This window comes from Strigops habroptila, chromosome 11 (assembly GCF_004027225.2).
Source record: "Strigops habroptila isolate Jane chromosome 11, bStrHab1.2.pri, whole genome shotgun sequence".
Lineage (NCBI taxonomy): Eukaryota > Metazoa > Chordata > Aves > Psittaciformes > Psittacidae > Strigops > Strigops habroptila.
The window spans coordinates 17,213,674-17,228,926 of NC_046360.1; the positions used below are offsets into that span (position 1 = coordinate 17,213,674).

Below are 15,253 nucleotides of genomic sequence, written 5' to 3' on the forward strand. Positions count from 1 at the left end.
TGATGCTGCCGACTGGGAGAAATTTGCTCGGGCTGTCAGACTCCCTGCTACCTTCTGCGGTCTGAAAAAGCATCATTTAGGATGCGCAGCGCGGAATCTAATTAACTGATGTGACAGCAATTGACGTATCTTTAAAAGGCGAAAGCATCTGAATTCGCCCGAGCAAATCTGCCCGCGAGTTCTTGCCTCTCCCGGTCACGGGCAGGCTGAGCCGTCCAGGAAAACGAGTGGAGCATCTGCCCTGGTACCGGCTTTCGTCTGTCCCTGTGGATCTGCCTGCGAACTCGGACTTGGCTCTCTAACCTGCCTCCGCGGGGGAGAAGAAATAAAAGAATAAAAATAATCAAAAGCATTACATTTCTCAGAGCAATAGTTCATAAAATACTTTATTGAAATAAAGTAAATATCTTCGCATTAATAAAACCGATCATAAAATGCAGTTTTCGAGTAACTAGGGGCACCACAGGGTTTTAGACAGCGAGTAGATGTGTCAGATGGGATCCAGTGTCCTTCTGGGCCCTCGCACAACACCGGCGGCCGTGGCGCAGCGCTCCAGAGAGGAGTGGCGGTGGTGCGACCGGCCGAAACGCTCAGTTCACCGGAGGCCGAAGGCGACCGTCGCCGTTAACCAGGGCCGTTAACCTTCGCCCCGTCCCGCCGGAGAGGTGCAGGGCCGGCCGCGGGCTCGGCGAACAGCACCCGAGGGGCGGCGGGGCCGTCGGGGGGGGGCCCGGGCCGTCACCCTCACTCCTCCTGGCTGACCTCGACCGGCGAGCCCAGGCTCTCGGGCGGCTTCTCGGCGTCCCGGGCTCGCTCCTGCTCCGAGAGCTGCTCGCTGCTGGGGATGGAGTTCTTCTTGGGGCGGCCCTTGGGTTTGGTGGGGGACTCCAGGCCGCCCCCCTGCAACACCTGCGGAGCGGGGAGGGGGCAGAGGAGGAGGGAGGCACCCCGATAAAACCGAACTGCCACCGGGAAGACCCCTCTCCACCGTTCCCCGGAGCTAAGCACCGCGCCCGGACCGCAGAGAGGCGAGCAGCCGCGGCTGCCGGAGGGGCTCCTCCCGGGGGCCGAGCTGCAACGCCGGGCGGGCTCGGGCCGGGAAAAGGGGTGTCCTTAAGACCGGGTATTATTATTAGTAGTAGTAGTAGTCAGGGCCGTCACGCAGAAGGACGAGCCTGCGGGGCGCGGTGCGGCGTTCAGCAGGGGCGGACTCGGGCACTTACTATTTTCTTCCATTTCATGCGCCTGTTCTGGTACCAGGTTTTCACCTGGAGCTGGCTGAGCCCCAGCGATTCGGCCAGGTCTATTCTGCGGGCGAGAGAGAGAGGCGATGAGCCCCGACAGCTTTCGTCTCGGCTGGTAGCCTTACTCTTTCTTCGGGAAAAAACGGGCCCCGTCTCGTCCCGTCCCTTCCCGTCCCGCGCCCAGTCCGCAGGGTCCTACCTGTCGGGCGTGGAGAGGTATTTCTGCTTCTCGAAGCGCTTCTCCAGCCCCATGAGCTGCAGCTCGGTGAAGACGGTGCGGCTGCGGCGGCCCTTCTTGACCTTGCTGCCCGGCTCCGGGGGGCCCGGCTCCAGCTTGCCGCGGAGGTGCAGCTCCAGTGGGAGATGGGGCGAGGCGGAGCCGCCCTGCAGCCCCGAGCCGGCGGCCAGCAGCGCCGAGCCCAGCCCCGAGCAGCCCAAAGGAGCCAGCGGGAACTTGAACACGGCGGCCGGCTCCGCCTTCAGCACCGCTGCGGGAGACAGGGGCCGTCAGCGCCGGCAGCCCCCGGCCCGGTCCCCGCGGACCCCCGGGGCTGCAGGGTGCTCGGCTGCCCTCGGATCCGACCCTGACGGGAACCCGGGGCTCTTCTCCTTCCTCGGCAGCGAGCCCCCGGGGCCGGCGGGTGCGGGACCCGCGGCGGGGGTCGGGCCCGGCCCTGCCCGGGTCCCCCCGGCTCCGCGGTGCAGGGTCACGCTTTGCCCTCCAACCGGCAGTTTCTAATTAGAGAATGACTTGGGGGGTTATAAGTGGAAACAGTTTAAATCCCCCGAAAGCGTCCCCCTCCGGTGCCACCCAACAGCTGCCCGCGGCGGCGGCGGGGCCCGGGCACGGCCCCGGGGTTCCCTCACGACTATTTGTCAGGACATTTTCGATCGGGGAACAATTTCTACACCTCTCCGTGAGTCGCAGCCCCACGGCTTTCCCATGAGGGCACAGAGCGATTCCCCAGGAGCAATCCAACGAGGAGGAGGAGGATGCCGCAGACACTCTCGGGCCGCTCCAGGCCGCAGCCACGGCCACGCAGCCATCCTGCAACCCGGCGGGCTGCTGCCTGGCTCGGCCCCGCTCCTCTCTGCCCGGCCCCGCTCCGCCAACCGGCTGCCGCCCCGGAGCGAACCTGGTGGCTTGGAAAGGCCTTTCCGAGGAGTCCGTGCGGGCTCCTTCCCATCAGCTTACGCGGAAACTGCCTCTTTCCCTTCTTACAGGGCCTGATCCTGCTCCCGCTGAACCCAGGCCGTGAGGGCTATAGAGAGCCTTGAATCGGCTCCACCATTTCGAATCGTTCTGCCCATCTTGAAAATCATACTGATTTACAGAAATTCTGACGTCTCTCTTGCGGTGAGGAGGACGCTTTCTTCTTTCTCTTTCAAAAGCAAAGCAAGAAATCGGGATCCTACTATTCCGTTCGTTTCTAGGGCTAAAAAGCGACGTCTCCGCAGATGGAGATAGCTTGGGAAAAGCAGACCTTTCGCAGTCGCACAGTAAGTGCTGGCGTTTGAAATATGTTAAATACTGGAGTTTAACAACAAAACAACTATGTCGTTAATAAACTGCATTTGTCCTAGATACTATATCAGACTGCACAGACCTAGCTGGCTCCCGCTTTAAATAAATATATATAAAAACTACATATTAATACTATATAATTATTATATAAAAGTACTATAAATAAATATTTCTGCATTATATATAAATATCGTGTATTATATATTTCAGATATAAATTAATATATATGTCGGGTATCCAGCCAAATCTGTGTCCGCAGAGCAGCCCTACAGATACAGACCCCGCTCATAGGCTCCAGCAATCCACTCCTCATCCAAAAACACCCGCTCAACAACAACGGTCTCCCCGTGAAGTCATGGGCCGTGCTGTGCAAGCGCTGTCGGAGCCTGAGGCCGCTCTCTTCCTGTCAGGCACCCGGCTGGAGCCCCCCGCGGCACGGCCGGGACCTGGCGGGGTGCGCACGGCCGGCAAAGCCCGGCAGATATTTTTTTTAGGCAAAATTCACGTCGTTTTTCTTCCGGGAACCGGCGCTAAAACGCGCTCGAGTCCATCAGCGGGAAATGCCTCCCGCCTCGCCGCCCCGTGCCCGCAGCCCGCAGCCGCTCCCCCCCGGCCGCGGGAGCCCTCGGGACTCGGTGCGGGCGCGGGGGCTCCCCCTGTTCCCCCCGGGGACGTACCGAGGTGGTTGTGGTAGGGCCGGGCGGACAGCAGCGCCTGCACCCCGAACTTGAGCAGCTCCCCGGCCGGCGCGGCCTCCTTGGCGTCCGGGGGGTCGGTGAGAATCTCCTCGATCATGAAGCTGCGGTAGCGGTGCGAGCGGTGGTCGGGGAAGGCTTCGGCCGGGAAGTAGTGCGCGGCCCCCAGCTCCAGCGGGTGCTGCATCCTCGCCGCCGCCCCGGGATCGGGGCGGGGAGCCGGGGCCGCCCTAGCGCAGCCCCCCGGCCGGCAGCCGGGCAGCGGGGCGCCCCGCGGGGACTCTGCCCATCGCCCCGCCGCCCCTACCCTGCCCCTGCCCCTGCGGGCCGGGCCCGGCGCGGCCCCCCCAGCGCGAGTGGCTCGGGACTGCCCTGAGCAGCGCGGCGGACCGGAGCCGTTACCGCCGCATGCACATGGGGCGCGGCACCGAGGAGCGTCTCTCCGCCCCAGGACGGCGGGCAGCGGCCTATTATAACCGCCGGCCCCGGCGGGGCTGTCACCGCTGCGGGGGGAGGGCGCGGGAGGGGCTGCGGAGGAAGGAAGGGGCCGGGGCGGGCGAGTACCTGGAAGCGAGAGGTTACAGCAGAGCATTTGATCCCCTGCCATATAAAGCAAATTAGCCTTTCTGCCCGCTTCGGGAGAGCAGACACCCAAATAAGCGCTGGCCCTTTGCGCCGCGGCCCCGGCCCCATCCTATTCCCAGTCCCCATCCCCGGCCCCATCCTCGGCCTTGTCCCCCCCATCCTCATCCCCAGCCCCGTGCCCATCCCCATCCTCGGCCCCATCCCTATCCCTATCCCTATCCCTATCCCTATCCCTATCCCTATCCCTATCCCTATCCCTGTCCTTATCCCCACCCCTATCCCTATTCCTGTCTCTATCCTTATTCCTATCTCTATCCCTATCCCTATCCCTGTCCCTATCCCTATCCCTGTCCTTATCCTCATCCCAGTCCCCGTCCCTGTTCCTTGGCGGGGGAGCCGCGGCTCCAGGCGCGCCTGACCGGAGCAGGGGGACACAAGGGGTCTCCAGGGGACCTCCCCCCCTACCTGCCCGGGCCTCCCGCCCCCAGGGCCGGCTCACCCCGGGGTCCAGCCCCGTGGGCCCAGCCGTGGACCCGCACATCCCCTTCGTCGGGGAAGGGCCGTCCCCCCGCGGCACCACCGGCGGCTCGGAGCCGCCGGGGCAGCCTCAGTGCGGTGGCCAGGGGGACCCAGGGCCCGGAGGGAGGCGGGAGCCGCGGCGCCGGTCTGGGGTCAGGGCTGCCCGTCGAGGGGGCCCGGCCCGACGCCCCTCAGCTCTGGACTCTCCCCGGGCGTTGGCCTAATCGCTGCGAACTACAAGGAACTGATCAGGGAACGAAACAAAGCACAGCACGAAGCGGAGCGTTTCCATAGACTTTTACAGTCTTTTCACGAATGTTTTGCTCGGTACAACGGGATTCGTTTAATTGCTCTTTAGCCCGTGTCACGCAAGACACCAGATCATAAAGAGCCGTCCCTTCGCGTTTCTGACGTACTTCGTACAAGATTTCTGCGCGAGTGTCCCAACGCTCGTGATCCCCGGCAGGAAATGTGGGCACCAACGGATTAGAGGGGGGATGATTCGGCGGAGCCCCCGGATCCCGGCCGGCGGGTCCCCGCGCCAGGGAGAGCTGCCAGGGGTCGGGGGCGGGTTTTGGCCGGGCTCGGCCCCCCTCTCCACGGCGGAGGCGACGCCGGACACGCGGGATGTATCCCACGGTCTCAGCCCAGCCACGATAGAGCTGACCCACGCAGGGGGCCGGGCGTCGGGCTCATCCCCGGGAAGGGGAGGGAAGCTCAGCTTCGTCTTTATAGTTTTCGACCCAAAAAAAGGGGATTTCGGCCGCTGTCGGCTCCCGCGGGGCTGGCGAGGATGTCGCCCAGCCCCGCTCTATAAGCAGGACGGGGCCGCCCCGGGGGTCCCGCACGGTGCCTCCCGTGAGCGCAGTTCCCGAGGGACGTGTCCCCGGCCCCACGCTGCCCGCCGCGCTCCGCGGCCCCGTCCTGCAAGACGCGGGGGGGACCCGCAGCCCCAGAGCCGCTGGTGCAGCCGTGGGGAGACCCACAGGTCTTGGTGGCAGGGAACCCCTGGCCGGTAATTGTAGTTAAATCGCGAAGGAAGAGATAACGGGGACGAGTTCAGGGAACGACGCAGGGCACGAGGCCGTGCTGCTCGCTCTTGTTCGCGTTATTTCAATGCTACTACCCTGTCCTCTCAGCGGACTCACTCAACCCCCGCGCTCGACAGAAAAGAGGTGTTTCTTGAATTAATTTATGCTCTCTACTTCCACTGCCTTCGCAGATAACTTGTTCCATATGTTTACTGCCGCTTGGACGGAGCGGTTCTGCACGGATTTTCCTGGTTTCTCCACGTTTCTCCAGTTCAGAACTATTTCCCTCGCTCCGTGGAACACGAATGAGCTGGATCCCACTCCACGGGCTCTCCCCGACCTCCCGCCGCCCTGGCTCCTGCTCTTGTCTGCCCATTTTTTGTCTATCTTCTCTATTTAGATCACAAGGTATTTTCATGCTAAAGTGCTGATTTCTAACGGCCGAGGCAAAACGGGCCTTTGGAGCGATTGTAATAAATAACGAGGAGAATATTTATGAGTAAAGTGAGAAGAATTTGGGCCACATTCAAGAGAGCACACAAATCCACATCGGATTGTTTAAACAACCTCACCTCCGAGACCAGCGCACTCATAAACAAATAGCACGCACAAAATTAATTACCAGCTCCCTCCCCACACCTTGTATTTTTTTTTTTTCCCTTTAAAATAAACCAAAACTCAGTAATAATTGCAAATATTTAAACCCCCGTTCCCATCTCTGCGCTGGTCAGGCTCAGTGCGCTACAGAGCTGGTGTCATTTCCCAGCGTAAGGAATTACCCGTGATAATGTCAGGATTTACAACGTTATAACCATCAGCCCCGAGGTCGCTTGTGGCCCGAGGGCACGGGTGGCCCGAGGATCCCATCCCGAACCGCCCCGGGAGCCGACCCAGAATCACCCGCTTCGTTAAATATATGTATGTGTATGTGTGTAAATATATATGTATATAAATTAAAAATAACCTTCATGCAAAAAGCTCCTATTGCAAGATTTTGATGCTGCACTGTGAGAAAGGGTGAACTCCACCACCCGCTGCACTCACAGTCGACAATTTAAACTCGTTGCAAAGCTAAAAGTACGTCGGTCAATGGCTTTTTAATCGTGACTCTTACAGTGTTTACAGCATTTGTCTCAAGCCCCGAGCTCCAACCGAGCACCTCAGTCTGACCCGTCCGGTGGATCCAGCCCTGAGTGTCACCCACCCGCTCCTTCGGAAACAGCAGCATTTCGGAGTGGAAGTTCTGCAAAATACGTGGGCTTTTAGGCAGGAACGGGATGAACAAGCTGCTGTGTCCACTTTTTATTCACTTTTTTCCCCCCTCTCACAGCTACTAGAAGGGAATCCTTTTTGTCTGCAAAAAAAATGCTCCTAATTTACTGACTGTTGGTTTTGTGGTTTTGTTTTTGTTTTCTTGCACCAGCGACAGGCTTAATATGACTTAAAAACACAGACAATTTCTAGAGTTACGTATTTCAAAATCATTTTATACAGATGTATGTAACCAGTTTCAGAACGATCAATACATTTATCGCATCCAAAGGCTCTTCCAATCTTCTTTTCACTTAAAAGTGGAACGCATTTTTATAGGCTTCTTTTGCTTACTTTCACACTTCCATTATCTCGATAGAGGTCTCTATTTTAACGGGACAACTTAGAAGAGGATGGCTGTTCAGCCGGGGAAGATTTTGCTGTGAAGAAGGGACCGAGTTCCCGCAGTGATTTGAATTTCCTCACTGGGTCGGAGCTCTTTTGCTCCGCTGATTGATTTTCTACGACGGGAAGAAGGGTTCCCCTCAGGTCCGCACATTCCGGCCCCTCGGTTAGGTTCCACCGATGTTGTGGAGAGTACGCGGAGAGTACCGGAAGGGAGCTCCCGGGAACGGTCCCGCCGCTCTCCCCGGTTCCTCGCCCGGGCTCCGCTCGGGGCTCTCACCGCGATGTCTGGGCGCTCCCCACCTCCACCTCCCGCCGTGCCCACCGCGGGGAGCCGGTCACGGAGCCCGGCGCGGCCTGGGGGGACCGGGGCTGCGGGACCGGAGGTGACCCTCGGGGCACTGCGGAACCGCACCCCGCAGCCCGTGGCTGCAGGGTGCCCGGAGGGATCACAGCGACCCAGACCCCCCCGTTCTCCCGGCACTTCGCATTCAGGAAATCCACAAAGTGGTACGAGGAAAGTGGAAAACGTGACATCACGGGCTAATTGAGAAGGAGCATTAGGGCTGAGGGAATAGCTCAGTCCTGAGTAACAGATTATGCTTAATGGCTGAGTAAAGTCTCCATCAGCATTTAAACACGTATCCCTCTAAAAATGATTTTCTGCGAACACCTGGCCTCATCAGACAGTTTCGCTATTTAGTTACCTTTGTAAGTCACGTTTAGAGGATGCAATTAGGTCTGAGCCAGGGCTGCGGGGAGCTGCGCCCCGGCCCCTTCATTCCCCACCCCAGGAGCCGCATCACCCATCCCCTGCTCCACACACTCCAACCACGGACCATGTGCCCCCCGTTGCTCTCAGTGATACACAAGCATAAGGAAAACACCTCTAAAACTACTGTTCGAATACATTTAACTTATAGCGATAGAATAGCTGGCAAAACCAGAAGATCCCCACACGTGTCATCGCCATCCCCACCAGCCTCTGGGGACACCTCACACCAGGTGTCACACTCTGCTGCCCAGTGCCACCATGCACCCATCCATGCGACTGCAGCACCTTTTCTCTGGCATCATCTTATTTTGCAGAACACCAGAAGAGCACAAACAGTAAGACCCACACTGCGACCCCCTCATCCAGTTCACAGACAAGGGATGCAGTGCTTGGGAACACAAACCAGTAACTAGCCACAAACGTGACTGGATTTTCATGTGGACAGTATTCCTTGTGATAGCCTTTCCTCTGTGAACTGATTTCTAGTTATGAAGACATCTGTAGGTTCTGAGGCTCCTTCACCAGCACTGCCATGAGCATGGTGGCTGCAGCCCCTAAGAACAGCAATGGATGAGTTCAATTAGACTTTGCCTTGTTGACAGCGTCTATAAGCATCCTTTGCCACCCAGAGCTGCTATCACGGAGTGGTGTAATGGCATGCACAGGCCTCGGGCTCCAGCCAGTGCTCAGCATAAATCCCAGGCTTCATATCAAAACAGATCTTGCACAGCGTGGCTGCAACTGGAGTGACGGATGCGGAGCTGAGCACGGACACTGCAGGTAATAAATGCGTTTTATTGATAGGAGGTATATATGTATATGTAAGGGTAAGTTAAACAGGGGTGCATTAGTTCAGTAAATAAAACACCCAATCTGAAACAGCACCTATGGCTGCACTATCCATCTCTAGACGCTAAAGGAGTTTCAGGCAGAAAACAATGAACTGTCCTTATCACTCTTGTACGAGCTGGAATTCAAGCAAACCCTGCATCTGCTGAAAGTTAAGGATGCCCTTAACGATACCACATTAGCCCCGTGGCTATAAACACTTCAGTGTGTGCCGAGGTTTTTCGCTGCGTGTACAGTCGGCCGACTGGAATAGGACTGTTTATAGTTCATAAAATTAAGTTAATGACTACATCTGTGCAGAGCTGGGGCCTTCAGGTTTTAAAAGTGAAGAAACAGACTAAAATCCCTGCGTTCTTTGGTTTTACAGTTAGCCGCCAGGCAGCTTTGCTTCCCAGTTCTTGGGTGCTACGTCAGATCTGGACAGTTTGGGTTTATAGGTCAGCAGGGAGGCGTTGAAGACACTTAACACAATAAGGGCTAATTCAAACATTTGATTTAAAAATACAGGATGTTTTATACATTTTAAAATCATATGAAAGCTGATGTCCCAGTCTCTCACAAGCACCACTACAGCAAGTTAAAACCCTCTAAGTTAGGGAGCCGATTAAAAGCTATTTTAGCTTTTGTTAAATGCCAAACAATATAAAACAACGAAGTGATGAAGGGTTCCTTCCTGTGAATTGATTTCTTATAAACACTTTTGATCTGTACATGTATTGTGTTTTAAAATATAGGCAGAAAAACATCAAAGTGCCCCTACAGTAGGGGTTAGGGACAGAATCTCTTCTCATTCCTATAGAAAATAATGGCCCTGGCACAGGAGGAGCGTCTACAGCCTGGGCTCACCAAAAAGACAACCACGCCGATCTAAAACTGAACAACCGGGTGTCTGAAATCTCCTGAATGGCTTCTAATTGTAGAAGTTCCCCTTTGTGATGCAGACTGCAGAAGGCAGCTACAGATACCTGCATTCCCAGACACCAGACACTGAAACAGAGTATCATTTACCACCGCAGGCTAGAATTTATTCTTTTCTTTTACATGAAAGTGCACCACGCAGATTAGGATTTCTGTATGTTGCTTGTGTTCCTAAAACTCTTTATCTGGTTTAATCTCCATAGTTTGGGTGAGATTCAATGGATTCTTAAAACCCCATTGTAGGACTCTTGGTCGTAAACTAGTAGATGAGGTTAAACATTGAACAAAGGTACCTGGGCTCAGTGTAAGGGAGGCAGGTGATGGGGCAGGGACCTGCTCTCCTCGCCTTCATCTGAGTGGGTGTCGTGGTTCGAGCCCAGCCGGTAACTCGGAACCTTGCAGCCGCTTGCTCACTCCCCGCCTTCTTCCTCCCCCCGCTCCCAGAGGGATGGGGAGGAGAATCGGAAGAATGTAACTCCCACGGGTTGAGATAAGAGCAGTCCAGTAACTAAGGTATAATACAAAACCACTACTGCTACCACCAATGATAATAATGATTAGTGAAATAACAAGGGGAGAGGATACAATTGCTCACCACCCGCCGACCGATACCCAGCCCGACCCGAGCAGCGATCTGGCCTTCCACGTAACTCCCCCCAGTTTATATACCGGGCATGACGTGCTGTGGTATGGAATACCCCTTTGGCTAGTTTGGGTCAGGTGTCCTGTCTCTGCTTCCTCCCGGCTTCCCCTCCTCCCTGGCAGAGCATGAGACTGAGAAAGTCCTTGGTCGGAGTAAACATTACTTAGCAACAACCAAAACCATCGGTGTTATCAGCGTTGTTCCCAGGCTGAAAGTCAAAAACACAGCACTGCACCAGCCACTAAGAAGGAGAAAAATGACTGCTATAGCTGAACCCAGGACAGTGGGGAGCCATGAAGAAGCACGGATGCCTGGTACTGATGTGCTGAATTTAAGCAAACGTAGCCCCCAGGTTTGGTCCTGAACCAGCTGGCACTAGTGGCAGTTGTGTCCCTAGTTCCATGGGCGTGGGATCTGGGTTTAAGGGAACCTGATTTTCATGGGAGCTGGCAGGAAGCCAGCAGCACTGGTTTGCAGGTGTATGCACATGGGCTCGCAGCCTGGTTTTCAGGCTATTTCTCACTGCAGGGAGCTCCCTAACATCCAGGAGAAGACCCCTGATGCTGAGAGCCAACCTGCGTGAAGATCCTGTGCATCCTCTGTATAGCTCCTCAGTTCAGGGCTTTGCTTATTGTGTTCTGCTCCGAAACCAACCCAGGACACAGAGCACTGCAAGTGAAATCAAGACTCTAGCTCAGGTCCTGAGCCTGCAGTGACCCTCTCTGGCTCACACCACTGGCTGTCCTCGGACACTGACACACTACACTGTAATACTTACTTCTATGGAAAATCTGTCCCATGCATTCACCTAGGCTAAGATGGAAGAGGGAAAGGGAAAATTTTTCTACAGTCATCAACTTCTGCCTCCTGTATCCCACTCCATAGAATCATAGAATCACAGAATCATGGAATGGTTTGGGTTGGAAGGGACCTTAAAGCTCACCCAGCTCCAACCCCCTGCCATGGGCAGGGACACCTTCCACTAGAGCAGGTTGCTCCAAGCCCCTGTGTCCAACCTGGCCTTGAACACTGCCAGGGATGGGGCAGCCACAGCTTCTCTGGGCACGCTGTGCCAGCGCCTCAGCACCCTCACAGGGAAGAACTTCTTCCTTATATTTAACCTGAACTTTCCTTGTTTCAGTTTAAACCCATCATCCCTTGTCCTATCAGTACAGTCCCTAATGAAGAGTCCCTCCGCAGCATTCTTGTAGGCCCACTTCAGATATTCAGTATGTTTTTTCTTACTGCCATTCACAGACCGTCTAATTTAGAATGAAACAGGGTATTTGGAAGGTCATATTTTAATTAAATACTTTAAAAGAACCATGTTAATAGAGATCAATTTTTATACAGAAAATTCCCCTTGAAGGTGTGAGATTTTGTGAGATTAATTCCTTCATCATTCATGCAAAGGGAACTATCTGTATGAAGACATTAATTACCGGGCCCATACCCACACTTTACCACAAACCTGAAAGTTATAATGCTTGGAGCAACCTGCTCTAGTGGAAGGTGTCCCTGCCCGTGGCAGGGGGTTGGAACTGGAGGAGCTTTAAGGGCCCTCCCAACTCAAACCCGTCTGGGATTCTGTGACACTGCAATTCTTACGTCTGACATGTCCAGTTCTTATCTACTCTGTCCACAGCTAAATTTCAAGCCCGCGCAAGGCCACAGCTGCTTCAGGAGTTCATCCAGTTTTGCTTTCCCTGCGTGTGCTGTGACACGTGCAAATCCGGTGTCTCTAACCCGAGTCTCCGGGAGCCCGCTGCTGGTGCCCGCTGGCGGGTGTGCGCGGCTCGGCTCCTGCCGCGCTCCTGCGCTCCCGGGGCCGGGCGGGCAGCGGCTGCCGGGGCGCGGCGGGTGCAGCCGGGGCGCGGGGGCCCTCTGCCGGCACCAGCGCCACCGCGGGACCGTCCCGGGGCTCTGCGCCGGCTCCGGGGCCGTCCGGCAAAGCGGGGTCCCGGCTCCCACCGCAGCCTCGCCCTAGCAGCGCGGGAGCCGGGGGGCTGCGCTCCGCATTAGTGTGTTCTGTTACGCACAAGCTGAGAACAATCGCTCACCTTGCAACGGAAACCTCTGCAAAGGAAGCTGTAAAATAGAGAGAATATTCATAGACTCATAGAAACAAGTTGAGTTCATAGAGTCCAACCGTTACCCCAGCACTGCCAAGTCCATCACTAACCCATATCACAGAGGACAAAAGAAAGAGGGACTGGCTTAGCCTCTAGTGACTAAATGTTAGTGTAATGGGGAGATTCATGGAAGAGCAAAGCTGAAGTGGCAGCCTGTTGCCAGCAACACCAGCCGGTGACGGTCGGGCCCCAAAGCCACACAGCAGGGCAGCAGCAGGCAGGGATCAGCCTTTTTGTCCCCATTTCTACAGCTTTTTTTACACATTGGTACACTTCTGGAGAGCCAGAGTAGCCTACAGCCTCCCAGCTGCTGGTGCTTGTACTTAGGCCACAGCACCAAACACCAGCATCAACAGGAAACAAGTGCAAACACTTCAATATTAAAGATAGATTCAGCAGTACAACACCATTAATGTAAATCTTTCCACTACACCACTATTAATGCAAATCTGTCCACTAGTTTTAACAAGAGCCCTTTGCTTACTCAGAAGGATCAGATTCAGATGTTTATTCCCCACAGCCCAAATAAGGTTCCAGCTAAAGACATTTTTTCTGTTATATCACAGGATTTTGGTACAAAAAGGGAAAGTTCCACATAATGCATTTCAATGAATGGCAACATGAGCACAGAAAAGCTGCAGTTTTAACAATGACAGTAACTATTAAGAATCATTGTTGTCAAGAAGGTTTTGCATGTAACTGGCAATACCAATGCATCTGCACATCCAATGGTTCAGGCACTGGCTCCTGTGGGTCATCAACAGCCTTTGAGACACAGCACATACCAGCACACCCCTGCTCAGTCACCACTGAGATTGTGCCTACCGACCCTGAAAGCTCCCACACCTCATCCTGTGGCTGAGCAATGCCTTCCAGCACATACACTTAGCTGCAGAAAAATGGCAGAGACATATGACAACCCTATGCCTTTTCATGGTGTCTCATTGCCACCCTGCCTGTGGAAGAGCAACAGCTCAGCTGAAGCACAGAATTCACCTTCCAACACCCCACAGCAACAGTGTTGCATGAACAGCTGCACTGTATGCAGGGCTGCTCACACCGAGCTGCTCGGCACAAACCAAACATGAGACAGATGCAGAGCTATGTGCTGTAGAACTGAATCACCCTACAGCCCTTTTTGGGTCTTTTAAACTATGTCCAAATTTCTCTGTTCTTCTTTCAGCACGCTTGCTGGTGATGCTCTGCTAAGGGACCAGACTGGTAACTCACGAGTGGAAACTCAGGATTAGCTTTCCTCTCTGGAGGACTTCTTGAATGACTGGCTTTTGAGTCCTAAATGATAGCAATCCTCTAACATGTTATGGAAGAGCCTTTCAGCTTGACATTTTTATAAACACCAACCTTTTTATCCTCAGTATTTGTTGTTTAAGGAAATCCCTTCTAGTTCTTACACATGTATAACACATAAAACAATTGAATTAATACCATATGAGGGTAAAGGGGTGAAAAATCACATCTACAGCCAAAGTAGTTCAGAAAAACTGTACAGCTGAGCTTTAAGATTGCCTACAGTGACTTTATAGTTTGTTTAGACATTGGTGTTAATACTTCATATAGATTATGTGCAGTACAGATTACAATAATATGTGCTGTGTGCTGTATAATTTATGAACTATTAAATGCAATTCTTATGTTTTACAGTTGTGAGTTATAACTAAACTGAATCTAAACTACCAGCAAATGAATATTTCTTTTTTTTTTTTTTCTTTTTCTTTCTGGATTAAACTGTTTTGTGGGGCAGGATGCAGATGGATCCAAAGCCAAATATTCACACACTCACCCTAAGCAAGCCGAGAGCTCAAGCTTTATACAGTTAAGTATCTTGTATATTCTGCACATGTATAAGCTGTACTGGTGAAGTTCCAAAGCAGGGATTATCTGGCTAGTTTTGTGCTGTGCATGAAAGGAAGACTTTGGCAACTGAGGTGAGGAAGGCAGCAGGGATACACTTCCACTTCCTTGGAACTACAGGGATGCCAGAGGAAGGGCTGTTTGACACCGAGTAGTGTCAGTCTTACAATGAACTGCCCTCAAAACTGGCGTAGCTTCTTGACCTTGCTCAATGAGACCCCAATATACTTGTGACAGCATGGAGCTTAGGGAGGCCTAGATGCAATGCTGACTCTCTCTTGGTTGCAGGCCATGCAGAACCCTACACAGGTAAGGAGAGCTGCTGCTACTGTGCCCGAGCTGTGAATTCAGAGCCCCTTTGCTGTGTCTGTGCAAGCAGTGGGCAGCATGTGAGTGCACACAAGGAGAGGCATCTGGGAAGAACATAAGGAAATAGCTGTGCAAGTAATTAGAGGCAGGAGGAAAGGATCTATTAATAAAGATTAACCTACTAACACTGGTTTCCCTTGGTTCCCTATGTAGTCAGTGGGGATTCCAATGTGCAACCTGTAACTGAGGAGGACCACAAACTGTCCTCCTAAACCTCAAACACTGTATTTTGTGAATGCTGGGCTCCTTCTTCCCTTAGCAGAGATACCTATAACTTAGCGGTCCTGGGGTAATGGTTGGACCCGATGATCTTAAAGGTCTTTTCCAACCTAGTTGATTCTATGATTCTATGAGCAGGTCCTAGTCAGAGGTGCTATGGTGCAATGAGATTTAGAAGCAGACTTTTACTTGCAAGCAGCTGAAGAGCAGCATTTATCAAG

General features: G+C 53.9%; 1 protein-coding gene across 1 annotated transcript; it reads right to left on the bottom strand.

Moving 5' to 3' along the window:
* Window positions 1–744: 744 nt before the first annotated feature.
* On the bottom strand, window positions 745–3,689 carry BARX1 (BARX homeobox 1). Its single transcript, XM_030501791.1, has 4 exons — window positions 3,447–3,689; window positions 1,444–1,732; window positions 1,224–1,308; window positions 745–909 (listed from the first exon to the last, which is right to left on the bottom strand). Exons 1-4 carry the CDS (start codon window positions 3,649–3,651, stop codon window positions 745–747), a joined length of 744 nt encoding a protein of 247 aa, XP_030357651.1. The 5' UTR covers window positions 3,652–3,689.
* Between the last annotated feature and the right edge of the window lie 11,564 nt (window positions 3,690–15,253).